Here is a 20,648-nt window from a genome sequence, read left to right on the forward strand (position 1 = left end):
CAAAGGTCATTAAGGGGGTAAAGTCTTACAATTGCATTATCTGGACATCTGTAAGGGGTATGTGGCTCAAACTCGGTTACAATAAATCTCATGACCAGGAGAACATTTTGCAGGGGTCAGGTCAAAGGTCATGCAGAGGTCAAATTTAAGAAATGCATTTCCTGTACATCTGTGAGGAGTACTGGGCTCAAACCTGTTGACAACAAACTTAATGATCTGGGGAACATTTTGCCGGGGTCAGGTCAAATGTCATGTAGAGGTCAAATCTTAGAATAGCTTTTCTGGACATCTGTAAGGGGTACGGGGCTCAAACTCAGAGACAACAGACTTGATGAACATTTTGAACATTTTGCAGGGGTCACGTCAAAGGTCATCTGGGGTCAAATTTTTAAATTGCATTTTCTGGACATCTGTAAGGAGTACGGGACTCAAACTCTGCGACAACAAACGTCATGACCAGTGGAACATGTTTGGAACATTTTGCAGGGGTCAGATACCTCCACAACACCAACATGCCCCAGCTAGGTTTGTGGTCTATGACCACCATTTGCCACTAGTTCTTTCTTCTTTCTGGCAATAAATTTCAAAATGCTTCTCCTCCTACATGTTACACCCTACAGTTACGTAACTTGCACATATGTATCGGCTATATCCAGTGCCCACAGGGTCTAAACAGAATGGGGGTCAAAGGTCATTAAGGGGGAATTTCTGGTATTTAACCAAATACCTTCAAAATGCTTCTCCTCCTACATGTTACACCCTACAGTTACGTAACTTGCACATATGTATCGGCTATATCCAGTGCCCATAGGGTCTAAACAGAATTGGGGTAAATAGTCATTAAGGGGGCATTTCCCGTATTTAACCAAATACCTTCAAAATGCCTCTCCTGCCACATATTATATAGTACAATGATGTCATTTGCATATATGCATCGGCTATACCCCACGCCTAGAACTTGCTTACAGAATTGGGGTCAAAGGTCATTAAAGGGGCAAAATCTTACAATTGCATTATCTGGACACCTGTAAGGGGTATGGGGCTCAAACTCGGTGACAACAAATCTCATGACCAGGCGAACAATTTGCACGGGTCAGGTCAAAGGTCATGCAGAGGTCAAATTTTAGAAATGAATTTCCTGGACATCTGTAAGGGGTACGGGGCTCAGACTTGGTGACAACAAACTTAATGATCAGTGGGACATTTTGGAACACTTTGCAGGGGTCAGGTCAAAGGTTATCTGGGGTCAAATCTTATTTCATTTTCTGGATATCTGTAAGGGGCATGTGGCCCAAACTCTGTGACAACAAATCTCATGATCAGGGGAACATTTTGCAGGGGTCAGGTCAAAGGTCATGCAGAGGTCAAATCTCATAAATGTATTTTTTGGACATCTGTAAGGAATACGGACTCAAACTCGGTGACAACAAACCTCATGACCAGGGGAACATTTTTGGAACATTTTGCAGGGGTCAAATACCTCCACAACACCAACACGCCCCAGCTAGGTTTGTGGTCTATGACCACCATTTGCCACTAGTTCTTTCTTCTTTCTGGCAACAAACTTCAAAATGCTTCTCCTCCTACATGTTACACCCTACAATTACGTAACTTGCACATATGTATCGCCTATATCCAGTGCCCATATGGTGCAAACAGAATTGGGATCAAAGGTCATTAAAGGGCATCTTCGGTATATAACCAAATATCTTCAAAATGCTTCTTCTGCCACATATTACATAGCACAATGACGTTACTTACACATGTGCATCGGCTTTACCCAGTGCCCATACCTTGCAGACAGAATTGGGGTCAAAGGTCATTAAGGGGTAAAATCTTACAATTGCATTATCTGGACATCTGTAAGGAGTATGGGGCTCAAACTCGATACAATAAATCTCATGACCAGGGGAACATTTTGCGGGGGTCAGGTCAAAGGTCATGCAGAGGTCAAATTTTAGAAACGCATTTCCTGGACATCTGTAAGGGGTACGGGGCTCAAACTTGGTGACAACAAACTTAATGATCAGGGGAACATGTTGGAACACTTTGCAGGGGTCAGGTCAAAGGTTATCTGGGGTCAAATCTTTATAACTTCATTTTCTGGATATCTGCAAGGGGTATGGGGCTCAAACTCAGTGACAACAAATCTCATGACCAGGGGAACATTTTGCAGGGGTCAGGTCAAAGGTCATGTAGAGGTCAAATTTTCTAAATGCATTTTCTGGACATCTGTTAGGGATACGGGGCTCAAACTCCACAACAACAAACTTACTGACCTGGGGAACATTTTGGAACACTGTGCAAGGGTCATGTCAAAGGTCATCTGGGGTCAAATCGTAGAATTTCATTTTCTGGATATCTGTAAGAGGTACAGGGGCTCAAACATGGTGACAACAAACCTCAAGACCAGGGGAACATTATGGAACATCATGCATAGGTCAGGTCAAAAGGTCATCTGGGGTCAAATCTTAGAATTGAATTTTTGGACATCTGTTAGGAGTACGGGACTCAAAACAAACCCCATGACCAGGGGAGCATTTTTGGAACATTTTGTAGGGGTCAGATATCTCCACAACACCAACATGCCCCAGCTAGGTTTGTGGTCTATGACCACCATTTGCCACTAGTTATTATTATTACTGAAAATCACTGCGATAGTAAAATACGTAAGAACAAACTTAACCGTACAGTCATGTAGTTTCAAACTACAAAAATTATAATAAACAATATTAATCGCTTTAGGTATAGAACGTGTGTACAATAATACCGTAAACGTGGGCTCCTTTGCCTTGGGGTAACTAAATTTCATGTACAAACTGAGAGCTCCCTCCTCTATAAATCCCAAAAAGAATTAAGGGTATATGCCCTTATTCGCCGGTGAGATTCTTATGGGAGGGCACTTGTGTGCCAAGGAACCCCATAGCGCCATTAGGCGAACGTTTACGGTAATCAAGTTCTCATTTTATACTTTTACAGTTGAGACAACATGGCTTTACGAATATAGATGGGGTTGATATTTCTACGATCAGTTTGAAATTTAGCAAAGAAAGGGGAATCTACAGACGCCTGATTTGTGATCGCATCGGAACCAACAAACTGGATATACAAGATGGTATGAGATCACAATAATTTGACCATCTCGTTTTAATAACGCATTTTTGTAACCAATTCATGTGTCTCAAGTTTTTGTAACATTTTGTCGGATCCCTTTAACCACGCCTAATAGGAAACACCAAATTTGTAGAATTAACAAAATGTTCTTCTTGCCAAAACCAACTATATTTTACTGACCTGACAGTTTCGGCCATCTTGGTCGAAGGCCATCACCGGAGTGATGGTACTTGATCCTTCCTTCTGGTTGATTGGTCACCAACAGAGGGCGCACTAGCCAGAAGTGGATCGTATACGTGACTGAGAAAATGAGCCCCCTCATCTCTGTTCATGGTGTTTGGAGCTCTCTTTTTATCCACATAGATTCTTTGATGCGGCGAACCCTCAGATCACATTCCTTGTCAAGAACGTTTGCGCCGTCCAAATTGATAACATGATTATGTTGAACTGTGTGGTCTGCGATTGCTGTTTTGGATTGTTCACTTTCTGACTGTTTCCTGGTTTGTCTAGTAAAGATTCCTTTACTTTTTGCTACTTTGTCCGATTCCTTCTTATGTTCACCCAATCTAGTTTCAAAACCTGTTTTACCCACATAAGTAGTATCACAATTGGCGCAAGGTATCTCATACACACAATCGGTCGTACAGAGGGATCTCTTTTGTCCTTGGGGTGAACTAACAGTTTCCTCGGGGTAGTATGAGGGCGTATCGCGGTGGAAATGTTATGCTTTCTAAAAATACGAGTGGTCGTTTCAGACAATTTCTCAACATAAGGAATGATGACAAGTCCTTTATTTCTTTCTGTGGAATCCTTGTTCTTATTCGGTTTCTTCACCTGTTTATTTCCATTTTGCGTTTTACTTGATTAAACGTCCACTCCGGGTAGCCACACCGTTTGAGGGCGCGTTTGACTTTGTCCTAGCTCTTCCTGTTCTACATCCTTCTTTTCTGTAACAACACAGTCATCCTATCCAACAGCGTGCTGACCACCCATAGCTTATGATGTATCGGATGATGCGAAGCGAAATTGAGGTACTGGTCTGTGTGCGTTGCTTTCCTGTAAACCAGCAGCTTGACAGAACCGTCGGGTTTGCGGACGATGCGTGTATCAAGAAACGGTATTGACCCGTCATGTTCTTTCTCATAGGTGAAGTTGATATTGTCCGTGGGGTCGGTCTGATTCAGATGAGAGGTTAAATTATCAACCTGATTTTCGTTGACAATCTCTAAAATGTCATCAACATACCGTTTCCAGAGCCGTGGTTTACAGTCTAATGGGACTGTCGCAATGGCTTGTTGTTCTAAAAACTCCATATATAAATTCGCGACCACCGGGGACACCGGGCTCCCCATCGCTGCACCAAATCTTTGTTTGTAGATTTTCCCTCGAAACAAGAAAATAGGTGGTGGTGAGCACAAACCGTAGGAGTTCGATAACATCGTCTACCGCGGGCCGTCAGGTCAGTAAAATATATTTGGTTTTGGCAAGAAGAACATTTTGTTAATTGTATCAAACAAACCCAATGAATTTCTTCCAAGAATTATGTAAAATGTATACATATAAGACATGCAACACATGTCGTTCCATATCTTTCTTACATCATTCGCTTAATAGTAACTTCTAAATGTATCAATAACTATGATTTTATTATTTCAGATACATATGACGGTTTAGTTTTATGCGGGTCTCTGGGCCAGGGGCATTTAAATCAAGAATGTTTTCCTGAACTGATACGCATTGTTAAACCTGGTAAGTTAACGTATAAAACATTTATTGTCTTAATATTTAAACAAGATTATTCTCTATATTTTCTTTCATCAAACAGTATATTTGATCGGATCCAATTATATCGCCAGTGATAAAATTAAAACGGCCAAAATAAGATATCAAACAGTATTATTAGAAATTAACAAATCATTTAATGAAATTTATTCGATAATATCAAAAGATTTTGTAAGTTATAGGCCTACGAGTGGATATTCATACGTAGTGGTAGATAAAATGAATCAAAGTTTTAACTTCAACACACTATTTTTCGCTCACCTGGAACGTTTTCTCTAGTCCGACTAGCGTCTTCAGCAGATGGTAATGCTGTGTTGATATCTTGTCTACAATCGGGATATCTCTCACTGATGACGTCATATGATTGACAGAATGACGTCATAGGAATAGGATGTTACGATGTAGCGCCACCCCCGGGCTTCAGCAGGTTATCCCAAATAGGATCTATTTCTAACATCCTATGACGTCGTTCTGTCAATCATATGACGTCATCAGTGAGAGATATCCCGATTGTTGTTTTTTTTAACTTGGCATATGTAGCATCATTAAAACTAAACTGGTCTAATATCATTATATTTATATCTGGAATGAGGAGGGTAGGCCTATACCTATACACTAAATTTTTATCTCATTTGATAAAATAATAATTCTACACATTCATATTTTCTTTTCAAGGCGGTCTTATTGTATTCAATGTAAGAAGTAAAACCATGGATACTTATGAGAAATTCAAAGACGGAAAGTTTGACACCGACTTGCAGGAATTGGTTCGCAAAGGATTGTGGGTAAAAGAAGCATACAAACTTATTCCAGATTTGGTTCTCAATGAACCAGGACATCTGTATGTGTATAAAGTGGTATGATGGTGGACAGGGAGAACTCTTTTACAAATTGACAAATTTAAAAGAAAACACGAAACAAAATGTTTATCGAAGCAACTATACACGAAAATGATGTATAGAGTGATGAATCGACAAACCAGACAAACACCAGGCCAGGTGTGTTTTAGCAGTCGGTCGTTATGTCTGCCCGTTCTTTACTCTACAGACGAATCCAAGTTCACGCATTCCTGCACTTCAATGGCAGCCATAGCCGCGACGGGGACCCAACTATCTCACCTAAAATGTGAAATGATGCGGCCGTGAAGGTTATTTTAAACTGTGTTACACGGACAAAAGAATGATGACAGATTACAATACAAAAGAATCTAACACCGAATTTTAAGCGGGTTTAATGACCCAATTGGGCACTCACAACACCTGCTTGGTGCATGCGGCGGGGACCCGAAAATGGCCGACCAAATCCTGACCATGACTTGGCTCATTGGATTCGTCTATACGGCGTGAGTTTCTGCTCTGGGATATTTGCTGCATGTATCACATCAATATTTAACATAAGATTAACTTAATTACAAATTTGTTGTAGCAAGACATGCAACTTCTGGCAGGCGCGGATTCAGGGGGGCCCGGCGGGCCTGGCCCCCCCTCCTCCCAAAAAAAAAAAAAGAGGAAAGGAGAGAAGAGAAGAGAAAGAGGAGAAAAGGAGAAAAAAAAGAAGAAAAAAGGGAGAAAAGGAGAAGGGAAAAGGTTAAATTGCACGTATAGTAGGCCCATGCCTAAATCGCAGTCAGGTCAGTCTATATAGGTATGTGATTATTTTGCTTGAAGGCGGGTCCTCTGCCTAAAAGCATGTGAAAATTACGGCGGGCCCACCGATATGTAGGGCCCGTCACATTTTGTCACCAAATTCAGTAGGCCTATTAAGACGGACTCCGAGCCGACTTCAATTCAACACCATGCATGCTTTAATTGCGAATCTCAAGTCTTAGGCCTATAAAGTGTCAGTTTACATTTAAAATTTTACAAACCTTTTTTGTTTTAAAACGCAATGATAGTGTAAAAATGGTCCACCAAATGGCTTCAATTAGGTCTTCATTTTGCAAAAGTTTCTCACTTCTGAGGGGGGCATATCCCCCCTCAGACACCCCCTGCGTGCGCAACTTTATTGGTACATAATTATAAAGCAATAATTCACACAATAAAAGTCAAAACTTGTCCACACTAATGGCTTCAATTGGGCTGTTTTTCTCAAATTTTAGGCTTTTTCAAACCAAAATTTTACACAATAATAGTGACAAAATGGTCCACCAAATGGCTTCAAATGGGTCTACGTTTTCCAAAAGTTTCTAACTTCAGGGGGCACATCCCCCTCAGACACCCCCCCCCCTGCGTTGCGCAAGCACCTCCGGGATGGCCGCTTCGCGGCCATTACTTACATTTCTTTTTCATAAATTGGGCCCCCCCCCCCCCTCTGACTGCTCTGGATCCGCCACTGACTTCTGGTTATTTAGGATCCTATGTTGCTCTAAAGAAGAAAATGTATGGCGTAAGTCCGACGTCAAACGCACAGTTCGTCGTATAACAGTGGGGTGCATTATCAGTCCGACACGCAGCTAATTCGACATCCGACCAATTCCCTCAACAGACCCGGTAGCAGTTTCCAGCCAACATTGCGTCGGTTATATTAGTTAGGGGCTGTGCAATAATCCATGAATGTGTCCCAAATCTCGCTTGCCACCCCCCCGGGTAAAATTGCTTGCCCCCCCTTTCGGCTCGCCAAAAATGTCTTGCCCCCCCCCATCCAATTTTACCCTTCCCCAGGCCTCATAATTATTGCACAGCCCCTTAGCGTTTAGTCGGACATTCGGATTGCAAACTGCCCTCAAGGGATGGGGTATGAACGTTTGGGCAGTATTTATTGTGGGACATTAGAGCACATCAGACATATCGAATTGCATTCTGAATACGAAGAATGTCCTTCTGATATTAAATAAATTTTGATTTTTTTTTTTTTTTGGAAATTCGCAATGTAATTCACATTTTATGGCAAATGATTATAAATTTATATTTTTGATATTTAACAGGACTCGAAGTAAACTTTATAAATCTGACGATTTATACTTAAAGTGTATGTAGATGGGATGAAAAGCCGACGATCAATTGAAAATTTTGACCTTTCGTATTGAAGATATGGATTTTTTTTTCCAAAACACCAAAACAAATTAGGTCTTTTGGAGAAAATCCATATCTTTAATATGAAAGGTCAAAATTTTCAATTGATCGCCAGCTTTTCCTCCCAGCTACATGTATACACTTTAAGAATACTAGTATATCATTAGATTTATAAAAATTTACTTCGAGAATTGTTATATATCAAAAATGTGAAAAATATCAAATTTTAATAATTTGCCATAAAATTTGTATTATATCGTGAATTTCAAAAATGAAAATAAATTTGATACTAGAAAGACATTCTTCGTATTCAGAATGCAACTCGATATGTCTGATGTGCTCTTATCTCATGTCCCACAAAAATACTGTTGAAACGCTCAAAACGCCCATTCCAGATCCCTTAAGAGTATTAGAGACAATAAAAGAGTAATCTCTACTATCTCTACTCCAACGAACTCTGGGACAATTTCTTTCGAGGCGTTGGTCGTTACCCAAAAACAAAAATTAAAACGTTTAAACATGTTACATTTTGGGTTTTGCGGGTTTAGATAAAAACATTTTAGTAACATTAAATGTCGGGTTATATAAAGGTCATGAAAACGTTCTGAAACGTTTTGTATGAAAACACGTTACTGTCTGTTCAGTTTTTGTCAATTATCTCGAAAAGATCAATATGTTAGTTATGCCCTTTTGCCATAGGAGGGCTAACACTGCAACAATGATGTTTTCAAAATGTTATTGTGAAATATTTTTGTGAACAGTTTTTGCAAAATAATTGGTCAACGCTTAATATAACATTGAATAACATTAGGCCTATGTTAGAATATTTGTAGGTTATATAATCAACAAATATTTTTGATTGTTATGAACACGTTTTATACCATTTAGGCATGTCCTTCATATAACCCGATCGACATTTTTAAACGAGTTAGAATGGTTACCAGAAAACGTTTAAAAACGTTTTCTGGTAACCATTTCTAACCTTTTGCGAATGAAGTCGAAAACCGTTTGGCGTTTGCTGGGACGATTGTAACCATGGTAAGCAGGAGAGCTGCCATCACCGGCATCATAATTATGTAACCATGGTAACGCCTTCTATAAACAAAAGAAGAAGATTGTCGCAACGAACTTCACTGTAAATCCAAGTGTTTCGGGTTTCTGTAACACTTTTTAAACACTGCAATGCGTTTATTTTTTTCATTTACACAGTAAAGGTATAGGACACCTGCATGTTTACAGTGCGTGTTTGTGGCAACTTTCTAAAATTGAGCTAACTATTCAAAAAGTACAGGGTGCACACCACTATAAATATAGTCCCCTTTGACTTTTTGTACAAACAGGGTCCGGGAAATCGTCATTTTCTTGACTATAGAGCGACGCAGTTCTTCAAAACTTACCTTTCAGTGCAATCCATTGTAGAAATTATATACGGAGTCCATGAGCATTTGTTTTTTTCAGAAAAATGCTTTATCACCATACAGCTTGCGCCATCTCACAAATACCTTGGTGTTTGTTACACATTTTGAAAGCTTAGTCAAATCTTCATAAAAAGTCGGATCTTGCTAATTTTTCACAGACAATCTATTTCTCAGGCCTAAATAAGGATTAAATATGAATCAGGGCCTAGTTGGGGTTTTCTAATGTATCACATTAAGTGCAATTTTCATATTTTCGAATCCTTCCGGGGTGTAGGAGACTGGTAGGCCTATTTACTGGTGTGCACTCTATATGCCTAAAATCAGGTATACAGATACAATCTGCACATTTCACTAAAGTCTTTTTCATAATTGTTCCGACATAACTTTAGAACACGTATCTCTATAATACCACCAACAATAAAAACTAATAATTGTCAAGATATGTCAAAACTTTCTGATCATTTTTATTTTATAAGTTGAGTTATAAAATGATTGCCATTATAAGAATACATATAATATAATGCTAGTATTTTGATTCCTGATTCTTCAAGCATGTTTCCATATGTCCACAACGCATATCCAATCTCCTCTCTGGAGCAGATGCACCCTTTTAAAGAGATTTTTATTTCTTAAACCTCAAAAATATTAAATAATATTAAATAATATCGCGAAAAGTTTTTCTGGACCCCCCCCCCTTTTTTTTTTCTGACCTCCAAAATTTCAGGCGCCCCCCACCTTTTTTTACTCAATTTCCCCAGGAAAATGTGTAGTCATTTTTTCACCCCCTTCTTCGGGGGTCAAAACTTTAAGGCCCCCATTTTTTGCATCAGCCCCCTAAGTGTTTGTGACCGGTCCCTAATGAAATGCAAAATTTTCACTAGTAGTAGGCCTACAGTGCAGCGCTTCTCTGTATAGGCCTACATGTATCAACACTTGAAAAAGCTATACGGGTGACCTTAAATAAACTGACTGACCAGGGAAATGGACTGGCTATTTCACTCAGTCATCCATATCCACCGAATTGCATTGGCGAAGTGATTTGCTGTAAAATGCCCTTGAACCTGACCCAGAACCTGACACAATTTTTGTTCATAATTATATTTAACTATCGTGTGCGAGAAGTAAATAATACGAGCTGAATACAGATGTATAGGCCTACTATAGTATAGCAGTGTCGGTTGTATAATTTGCTTGTTTGTTGGTCGCCATGTCGGATAAAATTCGTATTTGTAAAGAGGGAAAGTACCCGCAAACGGTGGAAGGAATAAAGCAGTTCTATGATGAATGGGCGCCTACTTATGTGAAGGCAAGATTATCTATAATTTGTATTACCGTAATCTCTCAAATTGAAGGGATGGTGTATGAACGTTTGGAGCGCTGTTTGGACAGTATTTGTGAAACAGAGCACATCAGACATATCGAATTGCATTCTGAATACGAAGAATGTCCTTCTGATATCAAATAATTTTGATTTTTGAAATTCGCAGTGTAATACACATTTTATGCATCATTAAAAATTGATATTTTTGATATTTAACAGTACTTGAAGTAAACTTTATAAATCTGATGATTATAATTAGGTCTTTTGAGGGAAAAAAATCCATATCTTCAATATGAAAGGTCAAAATTTTCAATTAATCGTCGGCTTTTCCTCCCAGCTACATACCCTACACTTTAAGAATGTATCATTAAATTTATAAATTTACTTCGAGGACTGTACGTTATAGGCCCATATTTCAAAAATGTGAAAAATATCAAATTTTAATAATTTGTCATAAAATTTGTATTATATCATGAATTTCAAAAAATGAAAATTATTTGATATCAGAAAGACATTCTTCGTATTCAAAATGCAATTCGATTATGTCTGATGTGCTCCCATGTCCCACAAAAAATACTGTCGAAACGCTCAAAACGCTCATTCCAGATCCCTTATGCAAATCTAAAGGACTTTTTAGTGGATGTAAGATATTAAATGCAGCATATCTACGTTATTTATTCTATTCCCATTCTATTTCAAGTAATGTTTCAGTTCTAACGAATGTTTGATGACGTAAAATCAATACTAGCCCAAGTAGGCCTAATATATTTCTACCATATAGGCCTATTCTACGTGACGCGCGTTTATAGAACTTAAAAATTTTTGGAGATCAATACAATGGGAATAGATCGAATAACATCAGACATATCGCATTGGATTTTGAATACGAGAATAAGTCCATATGATATTAAATGGTAAATTTTGATTTTTTTTTTAATTCGCGATATAATCACACACATTTTGTGGCAAATGATTAAAACTTGATGTTTTGAAATTTAACAGTCCTCGAAGTAAATTGTATAAGGGGTGGTGCAATAATTATGTGTACCCTCGGTCTGGTGAATTATAGGGGGGCAAAGATTTTTGGCAGGCCAAGGGGGGGTGGCAAGCAATTTTGGCAGGTGAAAAGGGGGGTCAAGCGATATTTGGCAGGTCGAAAGGGGGGGCAAGCGATTTTGGGCACCATTTCTAGACGCCCTAAAATGGTGTAGGAAAACGTTAGGAACACATTCAAATATGCAAAATTTCTTGCTCGATACGCTCGCATTATATGATAAGACAATAAAAAATTTAAATTCGGGCTTCCCAAAATCTTAATTATGTAAGGGGGTCAAAGGTTTTTTGGCACGTCAAAAGGGGAGGGGGCAAGGATTTTTTTGGCATGGCCAAAGGGGGGGCAAGCGATTTTTGGCAGACCATTTTGACAATTCACCACCCCGGTGGTACACATAATTATTGCATAGCCCCTAAATCTCATGATATAGGTAATACTTAAAGTGCATGTAGCTGGGATGAAAAGCCGTCCATCATATGAATGTTGACCTTTCATCAGGCCTTTCGTATATATATCCAAAACACCAAAAATGTAGGTTTTGGGAAAAAATGAATATCTTCAATATAAATGGAAGGTCAAAATTGTCAGTTAATGGTCGGCTTTTCATCCCTGCTACATATACACTTCAAGTAATATCATTAGATTTAAGTTTACTTCGATGACTGTTAGCTATAAAAAAAAATATAAAAAATTAGTTTTAATAATTTGCCATAAAATTTGTATCATATCGTGGATTTCAAAAAATCAAAATTATTTGATATCAGAAGGACATTCTTCGCATTTAGAATGCAATTCGATGTCTGATGTGCATGTCCAACAACAAAAAACAGTGCAAAAGTTGCTATCCGATTCCTTAAAGAGGAAGCCCCGCCAGAGCAGTTCTTCTGGGGTAAACCAAACCTGCCTGGTTATCGAATTAATCAGTGACAAGGTTATCTTTGAATTTGACAAGTGCTAATTGATGTTTTAATGTTATTGCATCAATTAGCAACTGCCAAATCTTCAATGTTATGGCATCAATTAGCACCTGCCAAATTCAAAGATAACCTTATCACTGATAATTCGATAACCAGGCAGGCGGGTTCACCACAGAAGAACTGCTCTGGCGGAGCTTCCTCTTTAAGCTTGGTCAAAGTATAAATTCTCCATATCACAGAATCAAACCGAGGTCAAAGGTCATATGGGGTCAAACAAGTAGGCCCAATTGGGCTTAATCGACCCAAAAAGAATCCTAAATATGACGAGAACATGTCCAAAAGTCAAATATTCTGCTCCTATTAGCTACAGATTCCCTCACAATTCTTGGCAGGCCGAGAGGGGGCAAACAATTTCTCTACACCATTTGAAAATCCCCCAGTGGTGGGGGTATATTTATTGCACAGCCGCTAACTCTATTACTTATCATTTATCATGATTTTTGCCCAATTTAATATTGCTTATAAACATTTAGTCATAATAGTTGCTTTTACAATACAACTGGACATATGTATGACCTTTTTACTCAGTCACACCTCTTATAGGCCTATAGGCTTAATCATTTTACTCGAAATTTGTTTCCACTTTCTAATTATAGGATATTACTGAAGAGGGTTATACTGGACCTCGATGGGCAGCAGCAACTATGGCAAAATGGCTGACTAACAAAGATGCAGAAATTATGGATATGGCCTGCGGAACGGGTATGCAGGCACACGAGGTATGACTGAGAGTTATATATGCATGCACGCTTTCGTTGCATGGGTGTCAATCCGGAGGGCGCCGGAAACGTGCCCCACCCCCCAACCTTTCGGCAAAATGACCAAATTTTTGCTCTTTTCAGCCACTTTTCAACAATATTGGTCGGTTGCCCCCCCCCCGGCACACATACATTTCAAGCCAGATTGGCGCTAATGGCCGGGTCAGCGAAAGACCCGTGGCTACCGGTCGGTGATCTTGCGCAACTACCAGCCCCCTGGGGGGGGGGGGCACTTCAATATGAAATGGATATAGGTGTAGTGCTGGCAGTTTCGCACTAAGGGGCATTCGGTGAGAGCAAAATGTAAAAAATATGGGGTCATTGGGTGAGAGCATAATTTTTGGCATTCGGTGAGAGCAAAATGTGAAAAATATGGGGTCATTGGGTGAGAACATGACCTTTTGTTTTAAACGGAATCTTTGGGTGAGCGCCGAAAAAGCGCCACAGAAACCTCGAAAATTGAGTATATTCTAAATGTCTTCAAATTTCCTTGTTTTTTCAAAATAAGTAACAAAATCCATGATAAATGAAAGTTGCTGTTCAAATTGGACTTGTAAGGCTCTTTGGGTGACAGATCAAATGGAAAAATAGGGGTCTTCGGGTGACAGAGCATGTGTTCGTAAAAAATATGGGGTCTTTGGGTGACAGCAATGCTGAAAAGGGGGGTCTTACAAGCCCTACCTACGCGTCACCTCCAAAGTTGGAGTGCCCCCCCGCCCCGCCTACCAGCTCTATTAAACTGTTAGTCAGTTTGTTTCTTCATCTGGGACAAAATTTCAAATTTTTTAAAATTTGCTTACTTCATATCTGATTGCAACGTGTTTTACTGTTGCTGTTGTTGTTGTTGTTGTTTTTTTTGGCGGGGGGGGTGGATTACGATACTGACATATCTTTATAATTATGCCTGTTCTCATCTTATACTTACACAGTTGACACAACAGGGATTTAAAAATATAGACGGAGTTGATATTTCTCCGGAAAGTTTGAAATTTAGCAAAGAAAGGGGAATCTACAGACGTCTGATATGTAGTCGCATCGGAACCAACAAACTGGATATACAAGATGGTAAGCTAAGACGTTTTAGTCAAATTTATCGGATCATCTTCAAAATTACATATAAAGGTTGTATCAGGAAGTAGCAGTACTTTTATTAAGGGGGTACTACACCCCTCGATAAATTTGTGTCTATTTTTGCATATTTCTCAAAAACTAATAACACAGTGGTAACAAAAGTTATGTATATTATTGGGGCAAGGAATTCAATTACTACACTGGAATTTCAGTGACCCAAGTCAAGTGGTTCGTTATTTATGATAAGAAATAAGGTACCGATAGGATGTACCTCATTTCTTATCATAAATAACGAACCGCTTGACTTGAATCACTGAAATTTCAGTGTAGTAATTGGATTCCTTGCCCCATATAATATACATAACTTTTGTTGCCAGTGTGTTATTATTTTTTGAGAAAAATACAAAAATAGTAACAAATTTACCACAGGGGTGTAGTACCCCCTTAAATACGCTACATCGATATTAATCGATGGGTGGGTTTTCAGTGGGATAAATGCGTCCAATTGGGCGCATTTGGGCAAAAGTAGCATTAACATGAACAGCACCCAATTTGAGCAGGATTTGGCGATTTTTGTGAAAAATAAATTGGTATACTGATCGGTTGCAAAAAAAAAGTCTGCAATCAAACAATGTTTTCGACATACAACACCTACGCCATGAGATGACATCGCGTATTTAGATTCGACATATGTAAAGGTTTGGCTACAATGATATTAATCGATTCTCTTATAAACGCATCTATGCCCAGTTTCCACTTCGATATTAGACCTGAGCACACAATTTCGTCCAAACAAGCAGTGTCTTGTCCCTACACAGTCGGTGTTTACACAACACGATAAAGTTGAGTGCATAGCATCATAAGAGCTGTGCGAGCTGCTATAGCTGGTGACTATACTGTGATTGGTTTTTGTCAAAACCCCGTATGTTAGGCCTACCGTATGTTAATATCATCCAATCAGAATTTTTTTTTTATATTTTAACGAAAGCTAAGATTTCCCGCTAAAAACACTTTTTATAACGTTAACAGGTGACGCAATTCAATGCTTATAATAGCAAGGCGAATGTGGTAAATCTGTTGAAAACGACCGTATTGACCAAAATATATAGGCCCTAGGTTTTAAAAGTCAAATCCCGAGTGATCCTTACAATATTTTTTCAAATATCATGTCATTTAAGGGGTGGTGCAATAATTATGTGTACCCCCGGGGGGGGTGAATTTTCAAAATGGTCTGCCAAAATCGCTTGCCCCCCTTTGGCCGTGCCAAAAATCTTTGCCCCCCCCTTTCGACGTGCCAAAAAACCTTTCCCCCCCCCTTTCGACGTGCCAAAAAATCTTTGCCCCCTTCCACATGCAAGATTTTGGGGAACCCGAATTTAAAACCTTTAATTGTCTTATCATATAATGCGAGCGCAGCGAGCAGGAAATTTTGCATATTTGAACGTGTTCCTAACGTTATCCTACGCCTTTTTAGGGCGAAATATAGAAACGGTACCCAAAATATCTGTGCCAAAATTGCTTGCCCCCCCCTTTCGACCTGCCAAAATTGCTTGACCCCCCTTTGACCTGCCAAAAATGCTTGCCCCCCCTTCTGGCCTGCCAAAAATATTTGCCCCCCTATAATTCACCCCCGGGGTACACATAATTATTGCACCACCCCTAATGAAAGAGCACACTGTTATCATGGTTATTGTCCATACTAGATTCATTTCATGAACAATGGCCAATTCTCTTTAAATTGCAAATCTTGTGCAAAAAGTTACTATTTTCGCCTGTTTTGTCATACGGTTGTAAATTAAATGAACAATGACTTTGCTTATAAGAGCGCTTTACAAATTATTGATAAATATTATGTAATAGCCTATACATGTTTTGATGTACTCCACTGATGTTTGCATTATGTTCCACTTTCTTGTACTCATAGATAAGATCATAATATAATTAATTATGTGTCAATCATTTATTATAAAATTTCAGATAGCTATGACGGCCTAGTGTTAGGCGGAGCTCTTGGGAGCGGTCATTTAAATCTAGAATGCGTGCCACAACTGATACGCATTGTCAAACCAGGTGAGTTTAATACAATTAGGCTATAAACCAATTATTTCAAATTTTATTTTCTAGATTTGTATTTATAAATACAGTGAAAGTATGAACAGATTACGAAAGTACTTTTAACCCTAGAACTATACGAGGAAAATGTGTCAAACCCTCCCCAAGGTTTTTATCGGTCATAAAAAACGCGCGCGATTTTACGCCCGAACGATCTAAGCTAGTCGCAGATGCATGTTTTTGCGCTCATGTTAGTGATAAAATTTACCACAGCACCTTATGGGGTCGTCCCTCTATCCATCAAAGATGCCCAGAGAGGGAGGGGGGGGCTGAGGCCCACTATTAGTTTCTACAGTAAAGTCAATGATTTTCATTTCGCTCTTGTAAAATATTTCAAGAGCTACTCACTTTTTACTTGTTAGTTAAGGCTGGTTCAAAGTGAATATTCGAAGGCGAATATTCGGCTTCGAATACTTTTTGTGACGTCAAAATATATACGGCAACGAATAAAATATGATGACACGCCGAGTTGAACCGGATTAAATATCGCGCAACTGATAGTGAGATACTATTGATTTATATGAAAGGCTCGAGGTCACCTGAATATCGTTCAACGAACGATGATTTCAAAAATCCCCAATGAAAATTAAGGCATCTGGAATGAGCGTTTTGAGCGTTTCGACAGTATTTTTGTGGGACATGAGAGCACATCAGACATATCGAATTACATTATGAATACGAAGAATGTCTTTCTGATATCAAATAATTTTCATTTTTTGAAATTCACGATATAATACAAATTTCATGACAAATTATTAAAATTTGATATTTTTCACATATTGATATATAACAGTCCTCGAAGTAAATATTATAAATCTAATGATATTTTCTTAAAGTGTATGTAGCTGGGAGGAAAATGTAGGAATGGATATATAGCGCTTTGCAATGAATATCTTCATAAACTATGCAGAACAACCAAAACCACGAGCGTTGGTACCATATCATTGCGTGTTCTTTTTAAAATAAATTCTTGTTTATTTCTATAATTTGTGAATCAGGCATTAAAACACATTTAGGCCCTAGCAATGTAGGCCTACACAAGTTCGGAACGAGACCTTTTATCTTTTGACGCGTACACAGGCATTTTGCGCATCCAGTGGACCACCGGGTGCCCACTGGTGGTCCACTGGATGTGACATCCAGTGTCACTCCGGTTTAGGCACATCCAGTTGACAACCAGATGTTGACATCTGGTGTGACACTAGATGTCAATATGTGGTGGACTGCTAGTATTGGAAATCAAGCGGACCACCAAAAGTGTGCATGATGTTGTCTGCTGTTTGCATACATTAGGTGGCCTGCTTGTTGTGGTTATTTCGAAAGCTAACACAACAATGATGCCATAATTGGGCATACCAATTCTCATTTACAAGTCACGTGACCAAAATCTTAGCTAAAACGTCAAAAAACCATGATTTTTGTGATTTTGATGAAAATCAATGGGAAAAAAGGTTTTAAATAAGTCTAACTCCGTTATTTTTTTAATCTTGGATCTGAAACTTTGCAGATATATCAAGGTTGATAAAAACTTACCATATAAAGTAACATAAAGTGAATCTTATATTTTCACTATCTTCTGTTGTCATGGTAACATGTTTAAAATTCACAGATTTGGTAAAAAATGAGTCTAACTCCATTATTTTTAGAACCTCGAACCTGAAACTTTGCAGGTGTGTCAAGGTTGATAAAAGTTAACAATATATAGTAAAATAAAGTGAAACATATATTTTCGCTATCTTCTGTTGCCATGGTAAAGTGTTTAAAATCCACAGATTTGGTAAAAAATGAGTCTAACTTCGTTATTTTAAGAAACTCGAACCTGAAACTTTGCAGGTGTGTCAAGGTTGATAAAAGCTAATCATATATAGTAAATTAAAGTGAAACATATATTTTCACTATCTTCTGTTGCCATGGTAACGTGTTTAAAATCCACAGATTTGGTAAAAAATGAGTCTAACTCCGTTATTTTTAGAACCTCGAACCTGAAACTTTGCAGGTGTGTCAAGGTTGATAAAATCTAACCATAAACAGTAGAATAAAGTGAAACACATGTTTTCGTGATTTCCTGTTGCCATGGTAACGTGTTTAAAATCCACAGATTTGGTAAAAATTAGTCTAACTTCGTTATTTTAAGAAACTCAAACCTGAAACTTTGCAGGTGTGTCAAGGTTGATAAAAGCTAACCATATATTATAGTAAAATAAAGTGAAACATATATTTTCACTATCTTCTGTTGCCATGGTAACGTGTTTAAAATCCACAGATTTGGTAAAAAATGAGTCTAACTCCATTATTTTTAGGAATTCGAACCTGAAACTTTGCAGGTGCAAGGTTGATAACAGCTATACATATGTGGCTGGACGCGGCGAATGAGCCGTAAACTCGGCAAACTTCATTTCGAGCTACAGGTGAAAATATATGCAAATCTCGTATTTTGGCGAAGTTGAGATTTTTGCAGATTTGAAATGTTCTTCTAAACACATACAAAGTTTTATTTTAAAGAAATAAGTGGAAATATGAAATAATTTACATTTTCTGAGGCCCATCTGATGAGTGGTCATTATGCTTCCCTAACGTTGAACGTGTTTTTCTCGGTTTCGCGTTTTGATTCATGACAACCTTTAACAAGCCATAACTTCGCTTCTGATTTTCATATTAAGTTCATTGAGGTGTCATTTTAATCCCTGAAACATGCTCTTTGCAAATATGTAAAAAAGTAAAAATGACCAGAGGGGACTTTACGGCTTATTCGAGGTGTCCAGGCACATATATTGTTTAAAAAAAGTGAAACATATATTTTCGCTCCCTTCTGATGCCATGCACAATGTCAACACCCTATATTATAAATATTTTTGTGTCAGTTCCTGCAGAACTGACACCTTCTCCTACAGGTTTGACGATCACGTGACAATTCGAATCATCATATCGAAATATCACGTGATCTGTAAAAATATCAATATCGATATCAATACTATTCGTCAATTCAGCCCCAAACCAATTCGCCCACATGCTAATTCGAACCCTGTATATTGATGTACAAAAAGTTGGCCAAATTTAACTATTTCGTGATTTTCTCCATAACCGTTGTTTTTACACCAAATCTGTATAGATGCCTTGATGTCTTGCATTCGGTCACAAACCAATTCGTTGTACTTTGTGCACTTAATCCTCTATCTTTTAAACCAAATATCCTAAAGAGTCGTGTGATATGGCGAACTTTTCCTCTGGTCATAAAGAACAAAAAAAGTCAGCGTTCGCGTATCTGTGCGTAGCCGCAGTTTGTGGCCCTCACAACACGGGCTTCCGGTGAGCTGCCGGTCCTAGGAAATGGAATATTACTGATAAATATATCCCGGGAAATATATAAAGTTGGCAAAATCAGTAAACCAGTTTAAGTTACAAATAAAGAAAAGTCTAATAAAAAATTACATCTAATATTTAGGCATTATTTAATGACCTCACCCATCCCCACCCATCTCCACCCCAACTATCAATTGAATATATGAATACAAAAGCCACCTAAGTCCATACTTTGGCCAAATTGAGTTAAGCATGGGAAATTGTTGCTATACATAGGCCTGTCATATGCATGAAAGAACAACTCAAATTCATTCTCTGTGTCTATTGGGCATGTGAAAAATAGCATGTATGAAAGAATCACCCAATTCCATGATTTGAGTCTTTTAACACATTGATTGAAATCCAGTATGTATAAAAGTCCACTTGTAACATTGCTAGAGAATGACTTTTGAACAAAAAATGGGTTTAATAAAGGAAAGTGTGTGGTTTATATTACATGGCAGAATGCTTATCAACATTATACATACCTGTGTGCTTTATTTTGTATTATCTTACTAGTGGTAATCTCATTCTAACATTGTTGTCTTTGTATATGATTCAAAAAACCACCTAAGTCCAAAATTTAAAATTAACCCCACGAAGTCCCTGAAATGCTAATCGTCATACCTAATACAGGTTAATCCACTCATTTGCACGTAAAACTTACCATATTGACCAGGTAAATCTAACT

At 38.3% G+C, this 20,648-nt stretch overlaps 1 protein-coding gene across 2 annotated transcripts in view; it reads left to right on the forward strand.

Annotated features, from left to right (window-relative positions):
* Window positions 1-20,648, forward strand: part of LOC140146783 (methyltransferase-like protein 27) — a 43,842-nt gene that overhangs the window by 10,019 nt on the left and 13,175 nt on the right. Inside the window, exons 3-5 of one of the 2 annotated variants that reach the window (XM_072168664.1) lie at window positions 2,980-3,115; window positions 4,771-4,863; window positions 5,572-6,334. In XM_072168664.1, coding sequence (XP_072024765.1) covers window positions 2,980-3,115; window positions 4,771-4,863; window positions 5,572-5,759 — 417 coding nt within the window. In that variant the 3' untranslated portion in view covers window positions 5,760-6,334. Of the gene's footprint in view, window positions 1-2,979; window positions 3,116-4,770; window positions 4,864-5,571; window positions 6,335-13,273; window positions 13,397-14,364; window positions 14,501-16,483; window positions 16,577-20,648 lie in introns of those variants that run through there. The other variant, XM_072168663.1, reaches the window with a different exon arrangement.

This window comes from Amphiura filiformis, chromosome 2 (genome assembly GCF_039555335.1).
Source record: "Amphiura filiformis chromosome 2, Afil_fr2py, whole genome shotgun sequence".
Classification (NCBI taxonomy): domain Eukaryota; kingdom Metazoa; phylum Echinodermata; class Ophiuroidea; order Amphilepidida; family Amphiuridae; genus Amphiura; species Amphiura filiformis.